The sequence below is a fragment of the Rhinichthys klamathensis genome, unplaced genomic scaffold, assembly GCF_029890125.1.
Source record: "Rhinichthys klamathensis goyatoka isolate OS25496 unplaced genomic scaffold, OSU_Roscu_1.1 h1tg000725l_1, whole genome shotgun sequence".
NCBI classification, from domain to species: domain Eukaryota; kingdom Metazoa; phylum Chordata; class Actinopteri; order Cypriniformes; family Leuciscidae; genus Rhinichthys; species Rhinichthys klamathensis.
This window is the reverse complement of record NW_026607139.1, coordinates 220,001-240,000: the sequence shown is the minus strand read 5'-3', so window position 1 is coordinate 240,000 and position 20,000 is coordinate 220,001. Positions and strand designations below refer to the sequence as shown.

General features: G+C 40.5%; 1 protein-coding gene across 2 annotated transcripts in view; it reads right to left on the bottom strand.

The window, feature by feature from the left end:
- The window catches only part of jam2a (junctional adhesion molecule 2a), a 39,417-nt gene that overhangs the window by 9,626 nt on the left and 9,791 nt on the right, over positions 1-20,000 (bottom strand). For both annotated transcript variants that reach the window (XM_056242384.1, XM_056242386.1), the window contains exons 2-5: positions 15,459-15,524; positions 15,263-15,373; positions 11,791-11,940; positions 11,189-11,373 (exon numbers count right to left, since the gene is read on the bottom strand). In XM_056242384.1, coding sequence (XP_056098359.1) covers positions 11,189-11,373; positions 11,791-11,940; positions 15,263-15,373; positions 15,459-15,524 — 512 coding nt within the window. The remainder of the gene's footprint in view (positions 1-11,188; positions 11,374-11,790; positions 11,941-15,262; positions 15,374-15,458; positions 15,525-20,000) is intronic.

Sequence of the window (20,000 nt, the reverse complement as noted above, 5' to 3'; positions counted from 1 at the left end):
TAAGGATGATTGACTGAAATAAAAAGTACGACAAAACTATATGGATAAAAAGCCCTTCACCATTCTTCAATACCAGGCAGTTCACTGGTAGCCGGAGGCGCGAGTTTGCTGTCGTCCTCGCGCTCGCACCCGATGAGAACCGTGTTGACTCAACTACACTGTGAACTGCCAGAGACATCAAGGAAACCAAATGCTCCTGGAAGATTTTTGTGAGAATAATTGACTGTAAAAAGAAAAAAAGCTATCTAAAAAGAAAAGAAAAGATTAAAAAAAAAAAGCTATCAAAAAAAAAAAAGAGAAATATTAAAACATGTCCCAGGAAGATTTATACCAAGGAGCAGCAGCAGCCCCTGATCCCGACCAACCTCCAGAATGGTTGAAGGCAATGCTTGAAAATCAGAGCAAGAATAATGAGCAACTGCGAACGATGATGACTCCAATATTGCACCATATTGCAAGTAGTACCCAAGCCCAGCACACATCCATGTCCACTGCACCTAGGTGGGACACCCGTGAGAGCTTGCAGCCCACTGTCAGAGATAAGCGAATGCCTTATAGTGATTCACAGTTTCCCTTGGATAATCCAGAGAGGTCACGCAACATTACAAGCGGACCGTTTGCTGCTGAGCTGGACGTCATACAACAGAGAGCACGTACTTCAGGCCCCACCAGAGCTACCCCATCCATAGAGACAGGTGTTAGGCAACGAAATAGTGAGCGTGGCTCTCAGCTACTGCCACCTACCTACGCTTTTGAACAAAGACACAACATTCCTCATCATCAAGGCCAACCCGTTTTTTAATGAGGGTCCCAGAGCAAAGCTTGCTATTTTTGATGGTACTGGGGACTGGGAATCGTTTCTAGTACCATTTGAACGGCAGGCCAGAAAGTTTGGATGGAGTGGAGCCCACAGGGTGGACTATTTACATGAATGCCTGAGGGGGGCAGCAATTAAGTACGTCTGTTCACTTCCTGAGCATATTCGAGAGGACTACACTCTTCTGAAAGAGCAGCTAACTCAACGTTTTGGTCAACGAGACCCCCCAACCACAATTAGGAGGAAGCTTGGAGAACTCCACCAGTTCAAAGAGTCGGCAGCAGAGTTCGGTGAAGAGGTACAACGCTTAGTCACCTTAGCCTACCCTGGTGTGGACCTCGATCTGCAAGACCAACTTGCCACAGATTTCTTCCTCAAAGGGCTTCGTAACCAAAAGGTGGCTTATGAAGTAATGAACAGAGATCCCCATTCATTAGTGGAGGCTCAAAGATTTGTAGAGGCCCACGAGCACAATTATCGAGCCACTGTGGGGCGTGATGTTGATTCAAAGAGCAGAGCCAGGCGGATTTCATGGGCAGATGATGATGACGTGTCCATTGAAACTCCAGCAGCCTCACGCAGGGTGCATAGTCCAAGCTACGTCACTGCAGACCAGCTAACCCTTCTCTCGCAGAAAACTGCAGCCCTAACAGAGACAGTGGAGAGGATTAGTAAGAACTATGTGACTGCTGACCAGTTTCACCTCCTGATGAAAAAGATGGAGCAGCTGCAATCAAAACTAGACAACCCTGTGGCTAAGGAGCCAAGAAAGCTGGAGGAAGCAAATCAGGAAAGTAGGCGAGGGCGGTCTCCAACACAACGTGGTGCAGCACAAACCAGATCCTACTCCCCAAGTCCCAGCCGTGTTGGAACAGGTGTGTGTTATCACTGTGGGGAAGAAGGACATTTTCGCAGAGAGTGCATGAGGCTGTCAACCCTGCCACCCAACTCTGGTCAAAGTAGTAAAGATCAAAACCGCAGTACTGCTCCAAGAGATTCGGTAAGCTGGAGAAGTCAGTCCCCCACACCCCAGGTGGGACGCGCTACAAGTAGAGGCCCAAGCTTGCTCATTGATGCAACTGTGAACAGCATTCCAGTGAAAGCCGTTGTAGACACAGGAGCTGAAGCAACAGTTATCTCAGAAAACTTATATCAGCAGTTTCCCTCAAATAAGCAGATGGCTTTAACACAGACATGCCTCCATAATGCAGAATCAGGGAAAGACATGAGCGCCAAAGGTGGACTAAAAGTTAAATTCCAAATTGGTACCTGGAGTGCAGAATGGGACGTTTTTGTGGCTCCGATACGTGACTCTGTTCTTCTGGGCCTCGATCTTCTGCAAGCTGCAAATGTAACAATCCACACGAATGGCAGAGTATTAGTCGAGGAGGAGCTGGTTCCGGCTAGGATCGTTGGCGGTGATGGAACAGACTATCACGTTGCACGAGTGGTCCTGGAGACAGACACAATGTTACCTCCAGAAAGTGAATGTCTTGTCCGGGGAGAAGTTGACAATCCAAAACATGGTGTCTGTGCTGTTTTGGAACCCTACCCGATCACAGAAACTGTGGCTTCTGGAAGTGTTGTCACAACCATGGAGCAACGGGTGATTGTCAGGCTCTGCAATCTTTCCAGCCACAAGACTACCTTACTGAAAGGAGCCTGCCTTGGTCTCTTAGTTGAAACTTATTCAGATGAGAGCTTATCAAATTATACGCAGCAAGAAGAGGACTGTAGTCTTCAAGAGCAGAGTGATGACACCGTTCATTCAGAACTGAGAAGACTGACAACTGCCACTGACTTGCCCGAGCACCTCCAAGCCCTATATGCTGCTTCAAGCGGGACATTAAGTGAGGAACAGCAACAACGACTTGTTAAGCTCCTGCATTCATACAGGTTTCTCTTTGCCATTTCAGATGATGATCTTGGATTCTTAACAGCTGTCACACACAAGATAAACACTGGAGCGGCTAGGCCAGTACGCCAGCCTGTAAGACGGACTCCCCTTGGGTTTCAAGGGGAAGAGGAGAGGCACCTCAAAGCTATGCTGGAAGCAGGAGTCGTTAGACCTTCCTCCTCAGAGTGGGCATCACCTGTGGTGCTAGTCCGTAAAAAGGATGGTGGTGTCCGTTGGTGTGTCGATTATCGGCGCCTAAACAGCCTGACAATTAAGGATGCTTATCCTCTCCCCAAGATTGAGGAATGTCTTGATGTTCTTGGTGGCGCTTGTGTTTTCTCTACCCTAGACCTCCAATCTGGGTACTGGCAAATTGTAGTAGATGAAATGGACAGAGCAAAGACGGCCTTCATCACTCGCTATGGCCTTTATGAATACAATCGTATGCCCTTCGGACTGTGCAATGCTCCAAGCACTTTCCAAAGGGCAATGGAGCTTGTTCTTCGAGGACTTCAGTGGGAAACCCTTCTAATTTACTTGGATGACATCATAATCCTGGGTAAAGAGGTAGACGAGAGCCTTGATCATCTTGAAGTGGTATTCCAACGCCTTGACAGTTACGGGTTGAAGCTGAAGCCATCAAAGTGTCATCTACTCAAAGATGAAGTCCTTTTTCTGGGCCATGTGGTCAGTGGTGAGGGTATACGCCCCAATCCAGCTTTGATTAAGGATGTGGAAGCTTGGAAAACCCCCACAAGTGTGCATGAGCTGAAGGCCTTCCTTGGACTGTGTAACTACTACAGGAAGTTTGTTCAGGCATTCTCTGAGTTGGCCAGCCCTCTAAATGAACTCCTTCGAAAAGAAGTAAAATTCCTGTGGACTGAGGAGCACCAAAATGCCTTCACACAGCTCAAGGAAAAGTTAACTTCCTAACCGCGGAAGGGAAATATATCCTGGACACAGATGCATCAAATCACAGCATTGGAGCAGTGTTATCACAACTCCAGTGGGGAGAGGAGAGAGTTATCACCTACGCCAGTAACCACCTTACCCCAGCCCAGAGGAGATACTGTGTAACGAGACGAGAGTTGCTGGCTATTGTCTGCTACACCCGCCAATTTCGACACTACCTGCTTGGCAAGAAGTTCCTTCTGCGCACTGATCAAAACAGCCTGACCTGGTTGTTCCGTTTCAAACACCCTGAAGGACAGCTTGCACGATGGCTGGAAGAGCTGAGCCAGTATGATTTTGTCATTGAGCACAGGGCTGGAAAACACCATTCAAATGCTGATGCGATGTCAAGATGTGAGAGCGAGATCCACAACATGTGTAACTGTTATCAGGCAGGGAAGGATGTTTCAGATTTGCCATGTGGAGGTTGCAAACATTGCCAAAGACTCCATGACCGTTGGGAGAGGTTTGAAGAAGACGTTGATGACGTGGTGCCACTAGCAGTAAGGCGCATTGAGTGTGAAACTGTCAGAAAGTATTTTATTTCCTGTCGTTTTATTTTGAAACTGTAGTGATATCATTTCCTTTCTGAGTGCGTTATTTCCTTATTACCGACTCTGCATTCTGTGGGATGGTAGCCCTCGTGTGCGTAATCTAAGCGAAAGTAAGTTTCATTCAGTAATAAGATACAAATATTGCCATCGGACTTGTTTAGATATTGTTTACTTTTATCTGTTTTCCTGTTAAGTCTCTTACATGCATACTTTTGTGTGTATTTTGTTAGTTAATAGGTATTATGGGACTGTTATAAGACGTATTAGACTGGAGATGGTTTCCTTTACACTATTTCAGCTTTAGCTGTATTCTCGAGTGCTATATTTCAGATATAATGTCCTTTAGTCCTACAGTTAAATCGTGTTTAGCCTCTGTGTCGTCTTTAGGCGCACTTAGAGTGTAGTTCGGCACTCCCGCTATAAGCCCCTCACGTGTTGAGCGCATGGGGTGCAGTTGCGTTCGCTTCCACTAGAGGGAAGTAAAGAACACCAAATCCATTTAGAATATATACTTTGCCCATTAATCCCTTCGTATGCTTGTATATTAGATATTTATGGCTCTTTCCGACTTATTTGACCAAATTAATATCTTTTAGTATTCTGATTCAATGTTTACTATTATATTGGATATCACTGTATACATTTTGTACATATTTTATACTTTTGTACATTATGATTAATATTATTTTATTCTTTGTTTCTTTATAGACCACACAAATACATATATTACTGTTTGTACACTGATGCCTGTACTCAAACTTCAATAATTAAAAAGTTTGCTGGAATAATTTCTCCGTGCCCTTCTCCTTGACCGGAGCCCTGTCAAAGGAAACTGTCAGACCAGTATTATCCCTTCAGAGCATCGCACTCTATCACAGAAACAGAGGAACACAATGACACTCGCACAGTTGAAGAGAACAGGCCAGCTTCAGAGTTGCTTGAAGCCCCACGTGTTAATTGGTTAGAAACCATTACCAAACAACAGCTGGCTCAAGAACAAAAGGCTGATCCTGATCTTTCAATCTTGCATGAGTGGAAAGAGAGTGAAAAACTTCCCACAAAAGAGCAGGTAGCATTGAAAAGTCCAGCGGTAAGGAAATACTGGCTGTGTTGGCCGCAAGTCCAATCACATCAAGGTGTTCTCTTCTATCGTTGGGAAAGGCCTGGAGGACTCAGCCCTTCTTTGCTGCTACTAGTACCAGCTTCAATCCAAGCAGAAGTGTTGCAAGCCTGCCATAACCCGCCCCAGTCTGGCCATTTGGGGGAAGGCAAGACGTTAGAGCGACTCCGTCAGAGTTTTCACTGGTATGGCATGGGTGGAGATGTACATTTGTACATACAACGGTGCCAACACTGTAACGCTTGCAAAGTTGCAGGACCTACTAAGAGAGCCAAACTTCAAAATTACCAAGCAGGGGCCCCAATGGATCGGATCCATCTCGATATACTGGGTCCATTTCCTGTGTCTAGTTCTGGAAACAAGTATGTCCTCATCATCATTGATCAATTCACTCGATGGGTGGAAGCCTTTCCGGTTCCAGACCAAGGGGCAGAAACTACATCTAGGACACTAGTTTACGACTTCATTTCCCGGTTTGGTGCACCACTTGAATTGCACACAGACCAGGGTCGCAATTTTGAAAGTTCACTATTCAAGAATGTTTGTAGTCTCTTGCAGATCACAAAAACAAGGACGACCCCTTACCACCCTGCCTCAAATGGGCAAGTTGAGCGGTTCAACCGTACACTCCTGCAGATGATCCGCTGCTATGTGAACCAGGATCAGAAAAACTGGGATGTGCATCTTCCCCTCCTTACATCAGCGTATCGTAGCTCCCAGCATGCAGTTACCGGATTCACACCCAATAGGCTGATGCTCGGAAGGGAAGTCTACCAACCTCAAGATCTGTGGTCTGGCATAGCAGAGCAGAGGTCAGAAAGTTTGGAAGTTCCAGACTTCCTGTACAACTTGGAGAAAGGCTTAAGAGAAGCACATGACACTGCCAGAGAGCACCTTCGAACAGCTCAACAACGTCAAAAGAAGACGTATGATCTCAGGGCTCAAGAGAGGATGTATAGTGTGGGAGATCTGGTGTATATTAGGGACAGCACCAAAAAGAAGGGAAAGAGTCCAAAACTCCAAGCACCGTGGAAAGGGCCCATGGTGATATCTGCCTGTCGTGGCCCTGTACTTTATGAGGTTCAGGGATTACGACACAAGAGAATCATGCATCATGATCGTCTCAAACCATATGGCTGTGAGGTGATTCCAGCATGGGTTAAGCGCCAAAGGAGCCAGATTCTGCAAAAGAGCAATGGTACCCCGGATGATCCTATCATTCAAGAACCTCAGCTTGAACCTGAACAGCTCGCAACCCAGGACAGTAGTGAAACAGATTCAGCATCTTCTGACCTGGAGCCCAAGGAAAACCTGGACAAAGGAAGAAAACGTCAGCCAACAGCTCGCCGACGAAGAAAAAAAGAAAGAGAACTTGGGTTTATGTTAGACCTAGGACAAGAAGAAACAATCAAGAGGACAAACAAAGGAAGAGAAATTCGTAAGCCTGCCAGATTCAATGATTAAGAGAAAAGAGAATGACTGTTCCAGACTTCAGTTAAGTACAAGTACTTATGGACTTTTATTTCAGAGCTAACGCCTTTGAAGACTTTTCCAGACTAAAGGTACTTACTGGTCATAATTAAATGTACAATGTTTTAGTTACTGATTTGGTTCCTGTTTTTGGGTTATTGTACTGAAGGGACTCAGTACTGCTAGAGGGGGGATAGTGTTGTAACCTGGCCCTTTAAGTCCCTTAACTGCCTGCTGTGCTCTTGTAGCTTATTGGTTGTTCAGCTACGCACTCCTTAGCATAGAGCAGGAAGTGAAGTTAGTTGTTGTTCTTAGAGGTTGCTCGCATGCTCATCGCACGTCGGAGAAACTGCCGTCCAGTGCCGGAGCAAGAGCGCCTATCAGCTGCAGCAACCGATATAAGTTTGTGTTCATGAATGTTGGTGAGTGCGCTGTGAACTGTAACTTACATCTGTGTCCTAAGATCTTCAGTAAAACTTGTGAAAGCATCTCCTTGTCGTGGCTCATTCCACCCGCGTTTCCATATGCAGTATTACATATCAACGACACGACAATATATAAAAAAATATTTCCAGAATATTGGCGCGATTGCAAATGTGATGATTTTATAAAACAGTTCAGTAAACAAAGAGTGAATATTGTGATGTGACATTTTAGACATAATATTCCAAATATTCTCTTTTTTTTGCTCTATTTCTCCAATGACAATAGTTCCAAACAAGCCACAGAAAGAGTTATGCGTATTTGTGATTCAGTGACCTAGTTGCTTAGTTCCAGAACGAATCAGCCATTTTGAACAAATCAGTTGACTGAATGCTTCTATGACTCGTACATTAAGACGGTGATTTGGCGCCACCTATTGGCGGTTTTAACTTCATAATTAAAATATATATAACTTATATAAAGGGGATGCCAGTTTGAAGAATGCCATTTGGTGGCATAGGAACCATTATACTTGAATTGTGAATTGTTTAATACCTTTTAATGGTCTTCTGCAATGTTTGAGGCATATTTATTTTTTCATGCTTTAATGTTGGCCTAATTTCAGTTACATTTACATTTTAGGCTAAGTAGTTTGAAATTGTATTTATTTTTTATTTTTTAGATTTTTATTGTAGTAACCACTCAGCTGTATGTGGAAATGCATATTTTAAAAAAATATGTTGCAAATAAAACCATAGTCCACATGTAGTTTTATGTAGTTTTAACTTATTTTAATATATAAATTCAGTGAAGTCATCAAACGTTTGTATGACTTGCCAGTGACTTGTGACCCAAGCTACGACTTGACTTGACTTGCTTGACATAAGGCAGTGACTTGACTTGACTTGCTTTTATAAAAAATTGACTTGGACTTGCTTGAGACTCAAAGGTTAAGACTTGAGACTTGCTTGTGACTTGCACATGTGTGACTTACTCCCACCTCTGGTTAGAGAACACCAGCCAAACACACCTTTATCCTCTGCAGTCGGATCGGGAATCAAGATCCGGTTGATGAATTGTCACTTTGAATCAATCTAATGAGTCACTCACTCAATGAATCACTCTAATGAGTCACTAAATGAATCACTCTAATGAGTCACTCACTCAATATATCAATCACTCTAATGAGTCACTCACTCAATATATCAATCACTCTAATGAGTCACTCACACTCAATTAATCACTCTAATGAGTCACTCACACTAAATTAATCACTCTAATGAGTCACTCAATGAATCAATCTAATGAGTCACTCACTCAATATATCAATCAATCTAATGAGTCACTCACTCAATATATCAATCAATCTGATGAGTCACTCACTCAATATATCAATCAATCTGATGAGTCACTCACTCAATTAATCACTCTAATGAGTCACTCACACTCAATTAATCACTCACTAAATATATCAATCACTCTAATGAGTCACTCACTCAATATATCAATCACTCTAATGAGTCACTCACACTCAATTAATCACTCTAATGAGTCACTCACACTCAATTAATCACTCTAATGAGTCACTCAATGAATCAATCTAATGAGTCACTCACTCAATATATCAATCAATCTAATGAGTCACTCACTCAATATATCAATCAATCTAATGAGTCACTCACTCAATATATCAATCAATCTGATTAGTCACTCACTAAATATATCAATCAATCTAATGAGTCACTCACACTCAATTAATCACTCTAATGAATCACTCACTCAATGTTTACATTTATATTTATGCATTTGGCAGGCGCTTTTATCCAAAGCGACTTAGATTGCAATTCAAGTTACATATTTACATTCATATCAGTTCTTGATATGAATTATGAATTATGATTAATTCAATGAATTAATCAATCTAATGAATTACTCTAATGAGTCACTCACTCAATGAGTCACTCTAATGAATCGCTCAGTCAATGAGTCACTCTAATGAATCGCTCAGTCAATGAGTCACTCTAATGAATCGCTCAGTCAATGAGTCACTCTAATGAATCGCTCAGTCAATGAGTCACTCTAATGAATCGCTCAGTCAATGAGTCACTCTCTTGACTTAGTCACAGGTTATTCATATGACACATTCAAAACCGAGTTTTCAACAATAAATGCTTAAAAATAGATTTAAACATTTAAATGTAGTATACACTAGTGATCAGGTTTTAATTGTTTTTGAAAGAAGTCTCTCCTGCTCATCAAAGCTGTAAAAACAGTGAAATAGTATTATAATGTAAATCAGCTGTTGTCTATGTGAATATACAGTAAAGTTTAATTTATGTGATCAAAGCTGAATTTTCAGCATCATTACTCCAGTCTTCAGTGTCACATGATCCTTCAGAAATCACTCTAATATGATGATCTGATGCTCAAGAAACATTTATGATTATTATCAGTGTTAAAAACTGTTCATATTTTTGTGGAAACCGTCATACGCTTTATTTTTCAGGATTCTTTGATGAATAGAAAGTTCAAAGGAACAGCATTTATTTGAAATATAATCTTTTGTGACATTATAAATGTCACTTTTGATCTAAAGAGTCAGAGCTGAAATCAGGCACAGAATGGTTGTGTTGCTTGTGTGTGTGTGTGTGTGTGTGTGTGTGTGTGTGTGTGTGTGTGTGTGTGTGTGTGTGTGTGTGTGTGTGTGTGTGTGTGTGTGTGTGTGTGTGTGTGTGTGTGTGTGTGTGTGTGTGTGTGTGTGTGTGTGTGTGTGTGTGTGTGTGTGTGTGACAGACAGTCAGTGTTGTTCAGAGACGCTCGTGTCGGTCTGTCAGCATCAGTTAGTCTGTGTGTCACTCAGAGATTCAGAAGAACATGAGGACATTCACTGACACTCAACAGACTCGCTTTCATCACACACACACACACAATTAAAACAGCTGCAATGACTGGATTTATGATTAATCACTCGCTGTGTGTTATTTTCTCATATTTGCCTTTAAATACATATTCTTCCTTTCAAACGAAGTACAGTCAGTGCTTGTAAATTCAGCTCTGCCTATGAGGAAATAAATCTTCAAAGACGTTTTACTGACTAATTTTACTTTAAATTGAATTAACATTTTGAAACTTCAATTAAATATTTAAATCTCAAGACATACTTTCAGGAAAGCCTTTTATTTAATTTGACTATTATTTTGATATGTATGTTTGAGTGCTGTCGATTAATCACATCTAACTAAAACAAATTGTGTTCATATAATATATCTGTGTGTGTGTGTGTGTGCATACACACACATATATTATACAAACACAAACTTTTATGTTAGACGCAATGTTTATGTTTGTATATTTTATATTCTTGTTTTCTGTGTAAGCATCTTGAGCAGCTTGCTTTATATAATAATATAATTATTATTATACATTTTATCAAAAACTGAAAATGACGTTACAAGTGTTTGGAGTAAGATTTATTTTGATAATGTTACAAAAGATTATTTTTTAAAATAAATGCTGTTCTTTTGAACTTTCTATTCATCAAAAAATCCTGAAAAAATGTAATCTATGACGGTTTCCACAAAAATATGAAGCAGTTTTCAACACTGATAATAATCATAAATGTGTCTTGAGCATCAGATCATCATATTAGAGTGATTTCTGAAGGATCATGTGACACTGAAGACTGGAGTAATGATGCTGAAAATTCAGCTTTGATCACAGGATATAAATTACACTTTACTATATATTCACATAGAAAACAGATGATTTACATTAGAATAATATTTCACTGTTTTACAGTATTTTTGATTAAATAAACACAGCCATGTTGAGCAGAAGAGACACTTTCAAAAATATTACAAAATCTATTGTGCAATTGAAATGATTGTGTTCTAACGTTATATGAGTATGCATTAAGCGTGTGTGTGTGTGTGTGTGTGTGGTGTGCTGATGCTGACCAGTACGCCGGTGAACTCATTGACGGTGTAGCTGGCGTTGGGCTGGCGGATGGGTATCGCGCGGTTGTCTTTAAACCAGGTGTAGACCGCGGGGGGGATGCTGTGATGGTCCCTACAGCGCAGCTCCACCAGGGAGCCCGTCAGAGCGGAGCTGGGAACCTCACAGGCCGGGGTTTGTGGAGGCACTGCAGCACAGACAACAGTAAGTGTGTGTGTGTGTGTGTGTGTGTGTGTGTGTGTGTGTGTGTGTGTGTGTGTGTGTGTGTGTGTGTGTGTGTGTGTGTGTGTGTGTGTGTGTGTGTGTGTGTGTGTGTTTGTCTTATGGCACACTTATGAAAAGAAAATATATTTCCCATATGTGACCCTGGACCACAAAAGGGTAAACAAGGGAAAGCATTTTTTACATTGAGATTAATACATCATCTGAAAGCTGAATAAATAGGCTTTCCATTGATGCATGGTTTGTTACAACATTTAAAAATAAAAATTGACAATATTTGGCCTATTGCCACAAATTTACCCGTGCGACTTATGACTGGTTTTGTGGTCCAGGATCACATATATCGCATTTATTTTGCAGTATATTCCCATATTCCCATTACCCAGCACTCGTAGCGTGACGTTGGTCTCTCCCAGCGTGACGGCGTCGGCAGGAGCGCTGACCTCGCACCGGTACTCGCCCGCGTCCTCCTGAGTGACCCTGAGCAGCTTCACCGTCGCCCCCTCTATCTCAGCGCGCTTCTGAAACGGCCCTGCACAGTAATCATGACGATAACATTTACATTTAACATTTATGCATTTGGCAGACGCTTTTATCCAAAGCGACTTACATTGCATTTCAAGCTACACATTTACATTCTTAATCAGTTCTTGCTTTCCCTGGGAATCGAACCCATGACCTTGGTGTTGCAAGCGCCAACTTTGTTCGAATGCGCCTTTAAAGGGGTCGTCGGATGCCCATTTTCCACAAATTGGTATGATTCTTTAGGGTCTTCATGTAAAGTTTGTAATATGCATGTCTCTTTAAATGATAATGAGGTGCATGTCTCTTTAAATGATTATGAGGTGCATGTCTCTTTAAATGATAATGAGGTGCATGTCTCTTTAAATGATAATGAGGTGCATGTCTCTTTAAATGATAATGAGGTGCATGTCTCTTTAAATGATAATGAGGTGCATGTCTCTTTAAATGATAATGAGGTGCATGTCTCTTTAAATGATAATGAGGTGCATGTCTCTTTAAATGATAATGAGGTGCATGTCTCTTTAAATGATAATGAGGTGCATGTCTCTTTAAATGATAATGAGGTGCATGTCTCTTCAAATGATAATGAGGTGCATGTCTCTTCAAATGATAATGAGGTGCATGTCTCTTCAAATGATAATGAGGTGCATGTCTCTTTAAATGATAATGAGGTGCATGTCTCTTTAAATGATAATGAGGTGCATGTCTCTTTAAATGATAATGAGGTGCATGTCTCTTTAAATGATAATGAGGTGCATGTCTCTTCAAATGATAATGAGGTGCATGTCTCTTTAAATGATAATGAGGTGCATGTCTCTTTAAATGATAATGAGGTGCATGTCTCTTCAAATGATAATGAGGTGCATGTCTCTTTAAATGATAATGAGGTGCATGTCTCTTTAAATGATAATGAGGTGCATGTCTCTTTAAATGATAATGAGGTGCATGTCTCTTCAAATGATAATGAGGTGCATGTCTCTTTAAATGATAATGAGGTGCATGTCTCTTTAAATGATAATGAGGTGCATGTCTCTTTAAATGATAATGAGGTGCATGTCTCTTTAAATGATAATGAGGTGCATGTCTCTTTAAATGATAATGAGCAACTGCTCTCTTCCATGGGGGGTGTCGACACTCATAAAGTGATGCCTTGGCGGACAGTAAACAAATGGCTGAGGGCGGAAATATGCTAATACGGGAAATATGCTAATACGGGACAGTCCGTCAGCGGTCGTGGGCGGAGCATGAGCAATATGATATCATATTGCTCAGAAAATCCAAACGGCTTGATTATTGAGAGCGTTTAGACTTTTTGAGGATTAAAAAAAAGGAGTGAATGGATGTTGTTCATTGTATGGTGGTTGTGTCACACACTGCAAATACACATTTATATGCAAACACCATATAAAAGTAAATTTTGCATCCGATGAACCCTTTAAAACTTCCATCTCAAACCATGTTACAAGACTAAAATAAAAATACATTAAAATTATAAGATGCAAAATGAAAACATGCTGTGTGGTTACAGGTCTGAGATCAGTTCAGGTCTGGTGTTCCTCAGGGCTCAGTTTTAGGCCCTTTACTCTTTAAAGGGGTCATATAATGCCATTTTTGTACAAGCTAATATGATTCTTTAGGGTCTAAATTAAAAGTTTGTAATATACTTTAATTAAAAATTCTCATTAGTATTGTAAGAAAACACTTATTTTACTTGGTCAAAAACAGCTCTGTTTTCAGCACGCCGTTTCAGTGCATATGACTTTAAATGATAATGAGCTTTGCTGACTCCGCCTCTCTGTTCTGTGCGTACACGTTTGTAACACAATACCATAACGTGTTGTTCATTATAATCGTGGGATTATGAATTATATGGAGAACGTCGTACATAGAAAACATGCAGTAATCTACCCTGAGTGTAAACCTTAGACGCATTCATTGTGAAGCGATTTGCAAAGATATAAATATTAATATAAAGTTTAATAAAACGTTACACTCACTTCAGTTGTTCTAGAGGTTCAGCAGGAACACGAATATCTGGTACCGATCCTTTATTCAGGAGCAGCTGCTTAGCAAAACCAGCTTTATACTGATCCTCGTTTATAAAGCAGTCTGGTGAGAAATGATTCGCGCAAACATGAGAGCATTGACGTTGCTCGTGGGGAATATTCCCTTCGAAAACAAACTCAGCCACTGCGTCTTCAGCGGTTCGGATTTAGGAACATTAAAATGACTGTGTTCGTTATTACACCCAAGAACAGAACACCACAATCGCTTAGAGCCATTCTGCTCATAGACAGCTCCAGCATATCAACAATGACCGCGCCGGTCCGCGCAGACTATGATTGACAGCTCTCACGAGCGAGGGCGGGTCTGTGTTGAAACGCGCCTATCAATCAACAATCGTGGGAGGGGCTTCCGAGCGTGTGACGTCACACGGTGGAACGGCTTGATTTGAGGCAGGGGAAAACATATAAGGAGATTAAAACAAAACCACTGGATGGATTTTTATCATTATATGATGGTTGTGTACAGACACTGCCAACACACATTTCAGTACAATCAACTTGAAAAAGTGCATGTACCATTATATGACCCCTTTAATACATTATCACTTTTATGCTGATGATACTCGTGGGACTCTGTGGTTGCTAGAGTGTTACTAATGTTTTTTGTGTGTTGCTATGTGGTTTCTAGGAGGTGTCTGCTAGGGCATAACTCATAACACCTCAGCAACCACATAGCAACACCTTAGCAACAACAAAGAAAACCTTAGCAATCATATAGATATTTTTAGCCTGTTGCTATGTGGTTGGTAGGATGCTCTAGGCATTTGCTAGGACATTGATAAATGGTTGTGATGGTGTTCTGAGTGGTTTCTAGGGTGTTGTGAGTGTTTTTCGAGTGTTGCTATGCAATTTCTATGGTGTTGTTGCTAAGGTGTCACAAATGTTTTTAGTGTGCTATGTGTTTTCTAGGTGGTGTCTGCTAGGGCATATCTATATGATTGCTAAAGTGTTCTGTGTGGTTGCTAAGGTTTTGCTATGTTGGTGCTGAGGCGTTATAAGTGATTTTTAGCCTGTTGCTATGTGGTCGCTAGGCATTTGCTAGGACATTGATTTATGATCGTGATGGTGTATTAAGTGTGGTTAAGTATGTAGTTTCTAGGTGGTGTCAGCTAGGGAATATATATACAATGGTTAAGGTGTTCTGTGTTGTTGTTTTATATGTTGCTATGAATTTGCTAGGTTTTTGCTGCATGGTTGCTAGGGTGTTGATATGCACACCTCTCCTCAACAAGACATTAGAGGAATCATCAATTCGCCAGTTACCTACGAAACGTCCTTCATAATAAACGAAGGACACGTCTTTGTCCTTCTTCTTCCACTCGATGCGAGGGTTCATTTCTTTCTCGGTCTTGAACTCACAGGAGAGCACGGCGTCTGCGGAGGACAAGCACACATCATGGAGTTAGTGGTGCACATCGCCCCACTGACGTCCGCATGGCGACGGCACACACACACTCACCCGAGGACTCGTGCACTTCCACGTTGGGACTGAGGCTGGTGACGGTGACCGGGACGACAGGGACGCCTGAAACAGAGAACACAAGAACAACACAATCTCAGTCTCCAAAATTCTGTGACAAAAAGATTTTCACAAAAAAGCAGCTGTGTGATGTTCAGATGTTCGTCATTGGTAGTTTGACTTCCTAAACGTTATGAATGTTTTTAGTGTGTTGCTATGTGGTTTCTAGGGAGTTCTAGGTGTTTGCTAGGGTATATCTGTATGGTCACTAAGGTGTTTTGAGTGGTTGCTAGGGTGTTATGAATGTTCATTAGTGTGTTGCTATGTGGTGTTTGCTAAGGCATATCTATGCGGTTGGTTATGGTTACTAAGGCATTGCTATGCGGTTGGTTATGGTTACTAAGGTGTTGCTATGCGGTTGCTGTTATGAGTGTGTTTTGATATGTTGCTATGTGGTTGCTAGGGTGTTCTAGGTGTTTGCTAGGGCATTGGCATAAGGTTGCTATAGTGTTCTGGGTTGTTGCTAGGGTGTTATAAGTGTTTTTGTGTATTGTTATGCAGTTTCAATGGTGTTGCTATGTGGTTCCTGAGTTGGTATGGGTGGGTTTTGCTTGGATATGCAAGGTGTTTGCTTATCTTTACTGCTGCTATGGTTTCTATGTGGTGACTAATGTGTTGCTATGTAGTGGCTGAGGTGTTATAAGTGATTTTTAGTGTGCTAGGGTGGCATTATGAGTGTGTTTTGAAATGTTGCTATGTGTTTGCTAGGGTGTTCTAGGCATTTCCTATGGCATATCTATGTGTGCATATAAATATATATTCGTCCTAAGTTGTTGCTAGGGTGTTGCTGTGCGGTTGCTAGGATGTTTTTTGTGTTGTAATACAGTTGCTAGGGTGTTCTGAGTGGTTGCTAGGGTGGCATGTGGTTCCTGAAGTGGTATGGGTAGGTTTTGATATGTTTATATGCAGTTGCTAGGGTGTTGCTATGTTGCATAGCAACTGAAGAGTGAATCACTGTAGTGATTTTTTTTACCTTTATTTATATAGCCTAGTGCTTTACACAATACAGATTCTTTCAAAGCAGCTAATAGTGCTCTATGAAAAGTGTTTGCGGACTCCCAGCGGGATGAACAGGCTCAATATGGATTTCTAAACATAGTTGGTCTCATTCTTCACTGAAGGTCCAGCTTCTGTTCTCCCGTGTGTTCATGGCTAAAGTTGATTCACTTGCAGGAAAAGGAAGCAGGTGTTTCCCTTCCTGAATAACATGACAGTCATTGTTGGCTTTCCTGTTTCTGCCCACGTGTGACTGGCTTTAATCAGACCACGACCCACAAGAGATCAAGTTCACTGACCTAACTAAAGCTTTACAGATCGCATTCACTTTGTGCTGTGATGCTTTTACAAGATCCACGTTGCATTTATATAAATCACTTTTAGATAGCTACTTGATTAAAACACGTTATTACCAGAGGTTTCAAATAAAACAACATTAAATCTTCGTCCCTCAGCTGAAATGAAATGATACTAAAACCACCAGTAGGTGGCGGCAAATCAATGTCTGAACAAGAGAGTCATTGAATCATTCAGTGAAACAATTCGTTCGCAACGGCTGATTCATTCAGGGGCAACGCAGAATGACTGAGTGAGTCGTTGAATCGTTCATTAGAATGATTCGTTAAAAAACGCGGATTCAATTAGTAACGAAACTAAAACTGTTGCTCTTAAACACGCAGTGGCTCAAAATAGAGGAAAAAAACGGACAATATTGAGTCTAAAAATGTGTCACCTCATTATTAACTTATTATTTATTAAATTGTTGTATAAAATCAATATCAAACGTTCTGATATTCTGGAAAACAGCACTTTTGATCGTGTGATATTGGTTACAAATATTAAAAACAAGAACTTATTTAACTTTATTTAATCATAACAGAGACCTTTTTTTCTTTTGTCTCTCTTGATCATGCACCTAAACAACTGAAACCAGAACGAAGACCAGAGTTAAATCTTTGCCCGGAAGAACCACTAGACATTATTGCTGCTACATTGTTAAATAAAAATGAAATTAATCGTTCAAATGAGGTGAATTTTTTTATTTATTTCGAGTGCAGATAAATGTCCTCGAGTAGGCTAATTATTTTGTTTAATTTAATGCTGATAATGACCTGCGGAAGCTGAGTGTCCAAAACACTTGAATTGTAGTTTCCTGACAGATAAAATCAGGACTGTGTGTGTGTGTGTGTGTGTGTGTTTGTGAGTGATTGATTACGAGGCTTAATTCGTTTCATCGTTTAAAGGAAGAGAGTGTGACGTCTTTCGCGACCGCTGCAGTTTTAGATAGCAACAACAACAGTGTTTTCTGGAAGGCTTCTGTCATCAGACGACGAACACACACACACTCATGTCTCGATTTTCCTCCATATCCGTGTTATTATTCCAGTTCTGGAGCATGAAACGGGAACGTCTTATCAAACCTCACGAGCTGCTGTTAATCATCCAATTAGAGTTCACTTCAGTTACATTTATAAAACTATCGTCAGATTCACACAGAAACTCAAAGATCTTCACCGTTCACAACCCGACAAAATAAAAGTTCAGCTTAACTTGAAATTTTAGACCCGAAACTCATTTTTAAAAATAAAAATAAAAATTGAGTGTTCATCAGAGGGGTCCAAGATCCTGGGACTTTTGTCGAACTTGAACCACGAATACACACACAATTGAGTTTTGTGGTTGAAATTTAAAAAGTAACAAATGCAATTTGACCCCCTTAGGAATGAATGGAATGTGAGGAATGCTTCATAGAAAAATCTAAAAATTATCAAAATTTAAGCTAAAAATGCTAAAACTTTACTGTATAATGTGTACATGTGTGTGTGAGCGCACACTGAAGAGAAACTGGCTTTAGGACCCAGCGGAACAGCTCCTCTGCTCCATATAGAGCAGTGGTTCTCAACCTTTTTTGGGCCAGCGCCCCCTATCCAATATCCAGGTCCCCGACCGCCCCCCACCCCCAAACTAATGAGCGAGCAGGAACGAGTAACAGATGAAATAAGTACAAAATTGTCATTTATTAATACAATCGAACTATACTCCACAGCGATTAATCCAAAAAACAAGCTATAAACTGCATTGAATAGCAATAGCAGTGTTTCTCACAGGATTTTTGGTAAATCTGTGGTGGGTGAACCTCGGGCCTTCTAGGGGGGTTCGGGGGGCAAGCCCCCCGTAAGAAAAATGTGTGCATTTTAATGTTAAATGCATCAATCTGGTGCACTTTGAGAGTTCAAAATTAAAAGCTCCAACCCATATTCAGTGTGCAAATTAAACAAAGAAAAATTCAAACCTCTTTTAGTTGTGTTTGTCTACATTACACTACTACATAATAATAGTTATATTATATTAATCCCATGACATAAATAGCCATATATTATAAAACAAATGCACTGAAAAATAAAGGACAGTCATTAAAGCGGTAATGTTTGCACGTAGGTTTTATTAGCATTTAGGAGAGTATTGCAAGAAGCTGCTTACATTAACCTTACTTAAAAATAAATATACAATCATGATTTTTCATGAAAAATTATGTTAAAATTGTAGGCCTAAAATACCTTGGTATCAGGTATAATTAATACAATTACAATTAATTTGGTTTGTCGTGATTAATTTGTTTTCATAATCAGTAAAAAGAAAAATCTTCTAACAAGAATAAAAACACGAACAATTCAATTATTATTGTATTATTAATTGTTTTTATATCTTGAAACTAACGTTACCCAAGCAGCGTTTCGCTCTCAGATGTGATGGCGGAATGAATAGCCTACATTACCAAAATGTGATTGCAGAATATATTTAAATATTAATATAATATAAAAATTATCCATCAAATTGTCATTTTCAAATTGAGTTAACAATAATGCCTGACCAGTAAATTACTTGGTGAACAAAGAAAACATTTTGGCATTAGGCATTGGAATTAGTTAATGCCTAAAAAATTTAAAGTTTTACCTTATAAATAGAATTTAGTTTAATTTTGAAATTCGTCGCCGGAGTAAATGGGAACATGATTTATTGAAAATATTTGAAAAAATAGAAGTGTTTCAATACTTAAGTCAATACTTTTTAATGGCATGTCAACTTTCCATTCCTCCGCTGCGTGACTCTAGCCAGCGCTGGATTGTTGTCAGCGCGAAACACATGTTTGAGCGCGTGAATGCAGATTCTAGCCAGCGCTGGATTCTAGTCAGAGCGCTGGTCTATAACTGGAAAAATAATATAGTCGTTGCAAAAGTAACGATACATAGCTTAGGCTACATGTACATTAAACTGGAAGAAGAATCACAACAAGCGTGTCGGTGAGAACACTCATTTAAACAGCATTCACACCCGAACTTGACTGCACATTATATTTTTGACATTATTGATACTGCTTTCAATCGTAATGCAATAGAAATGAACACAAAAAACCTGCTAGTATACCATGGGCGTCAGTTTGGTTTGAAATGTGGGGGGGACAGAGACGCATTCGGAAGGGCATTT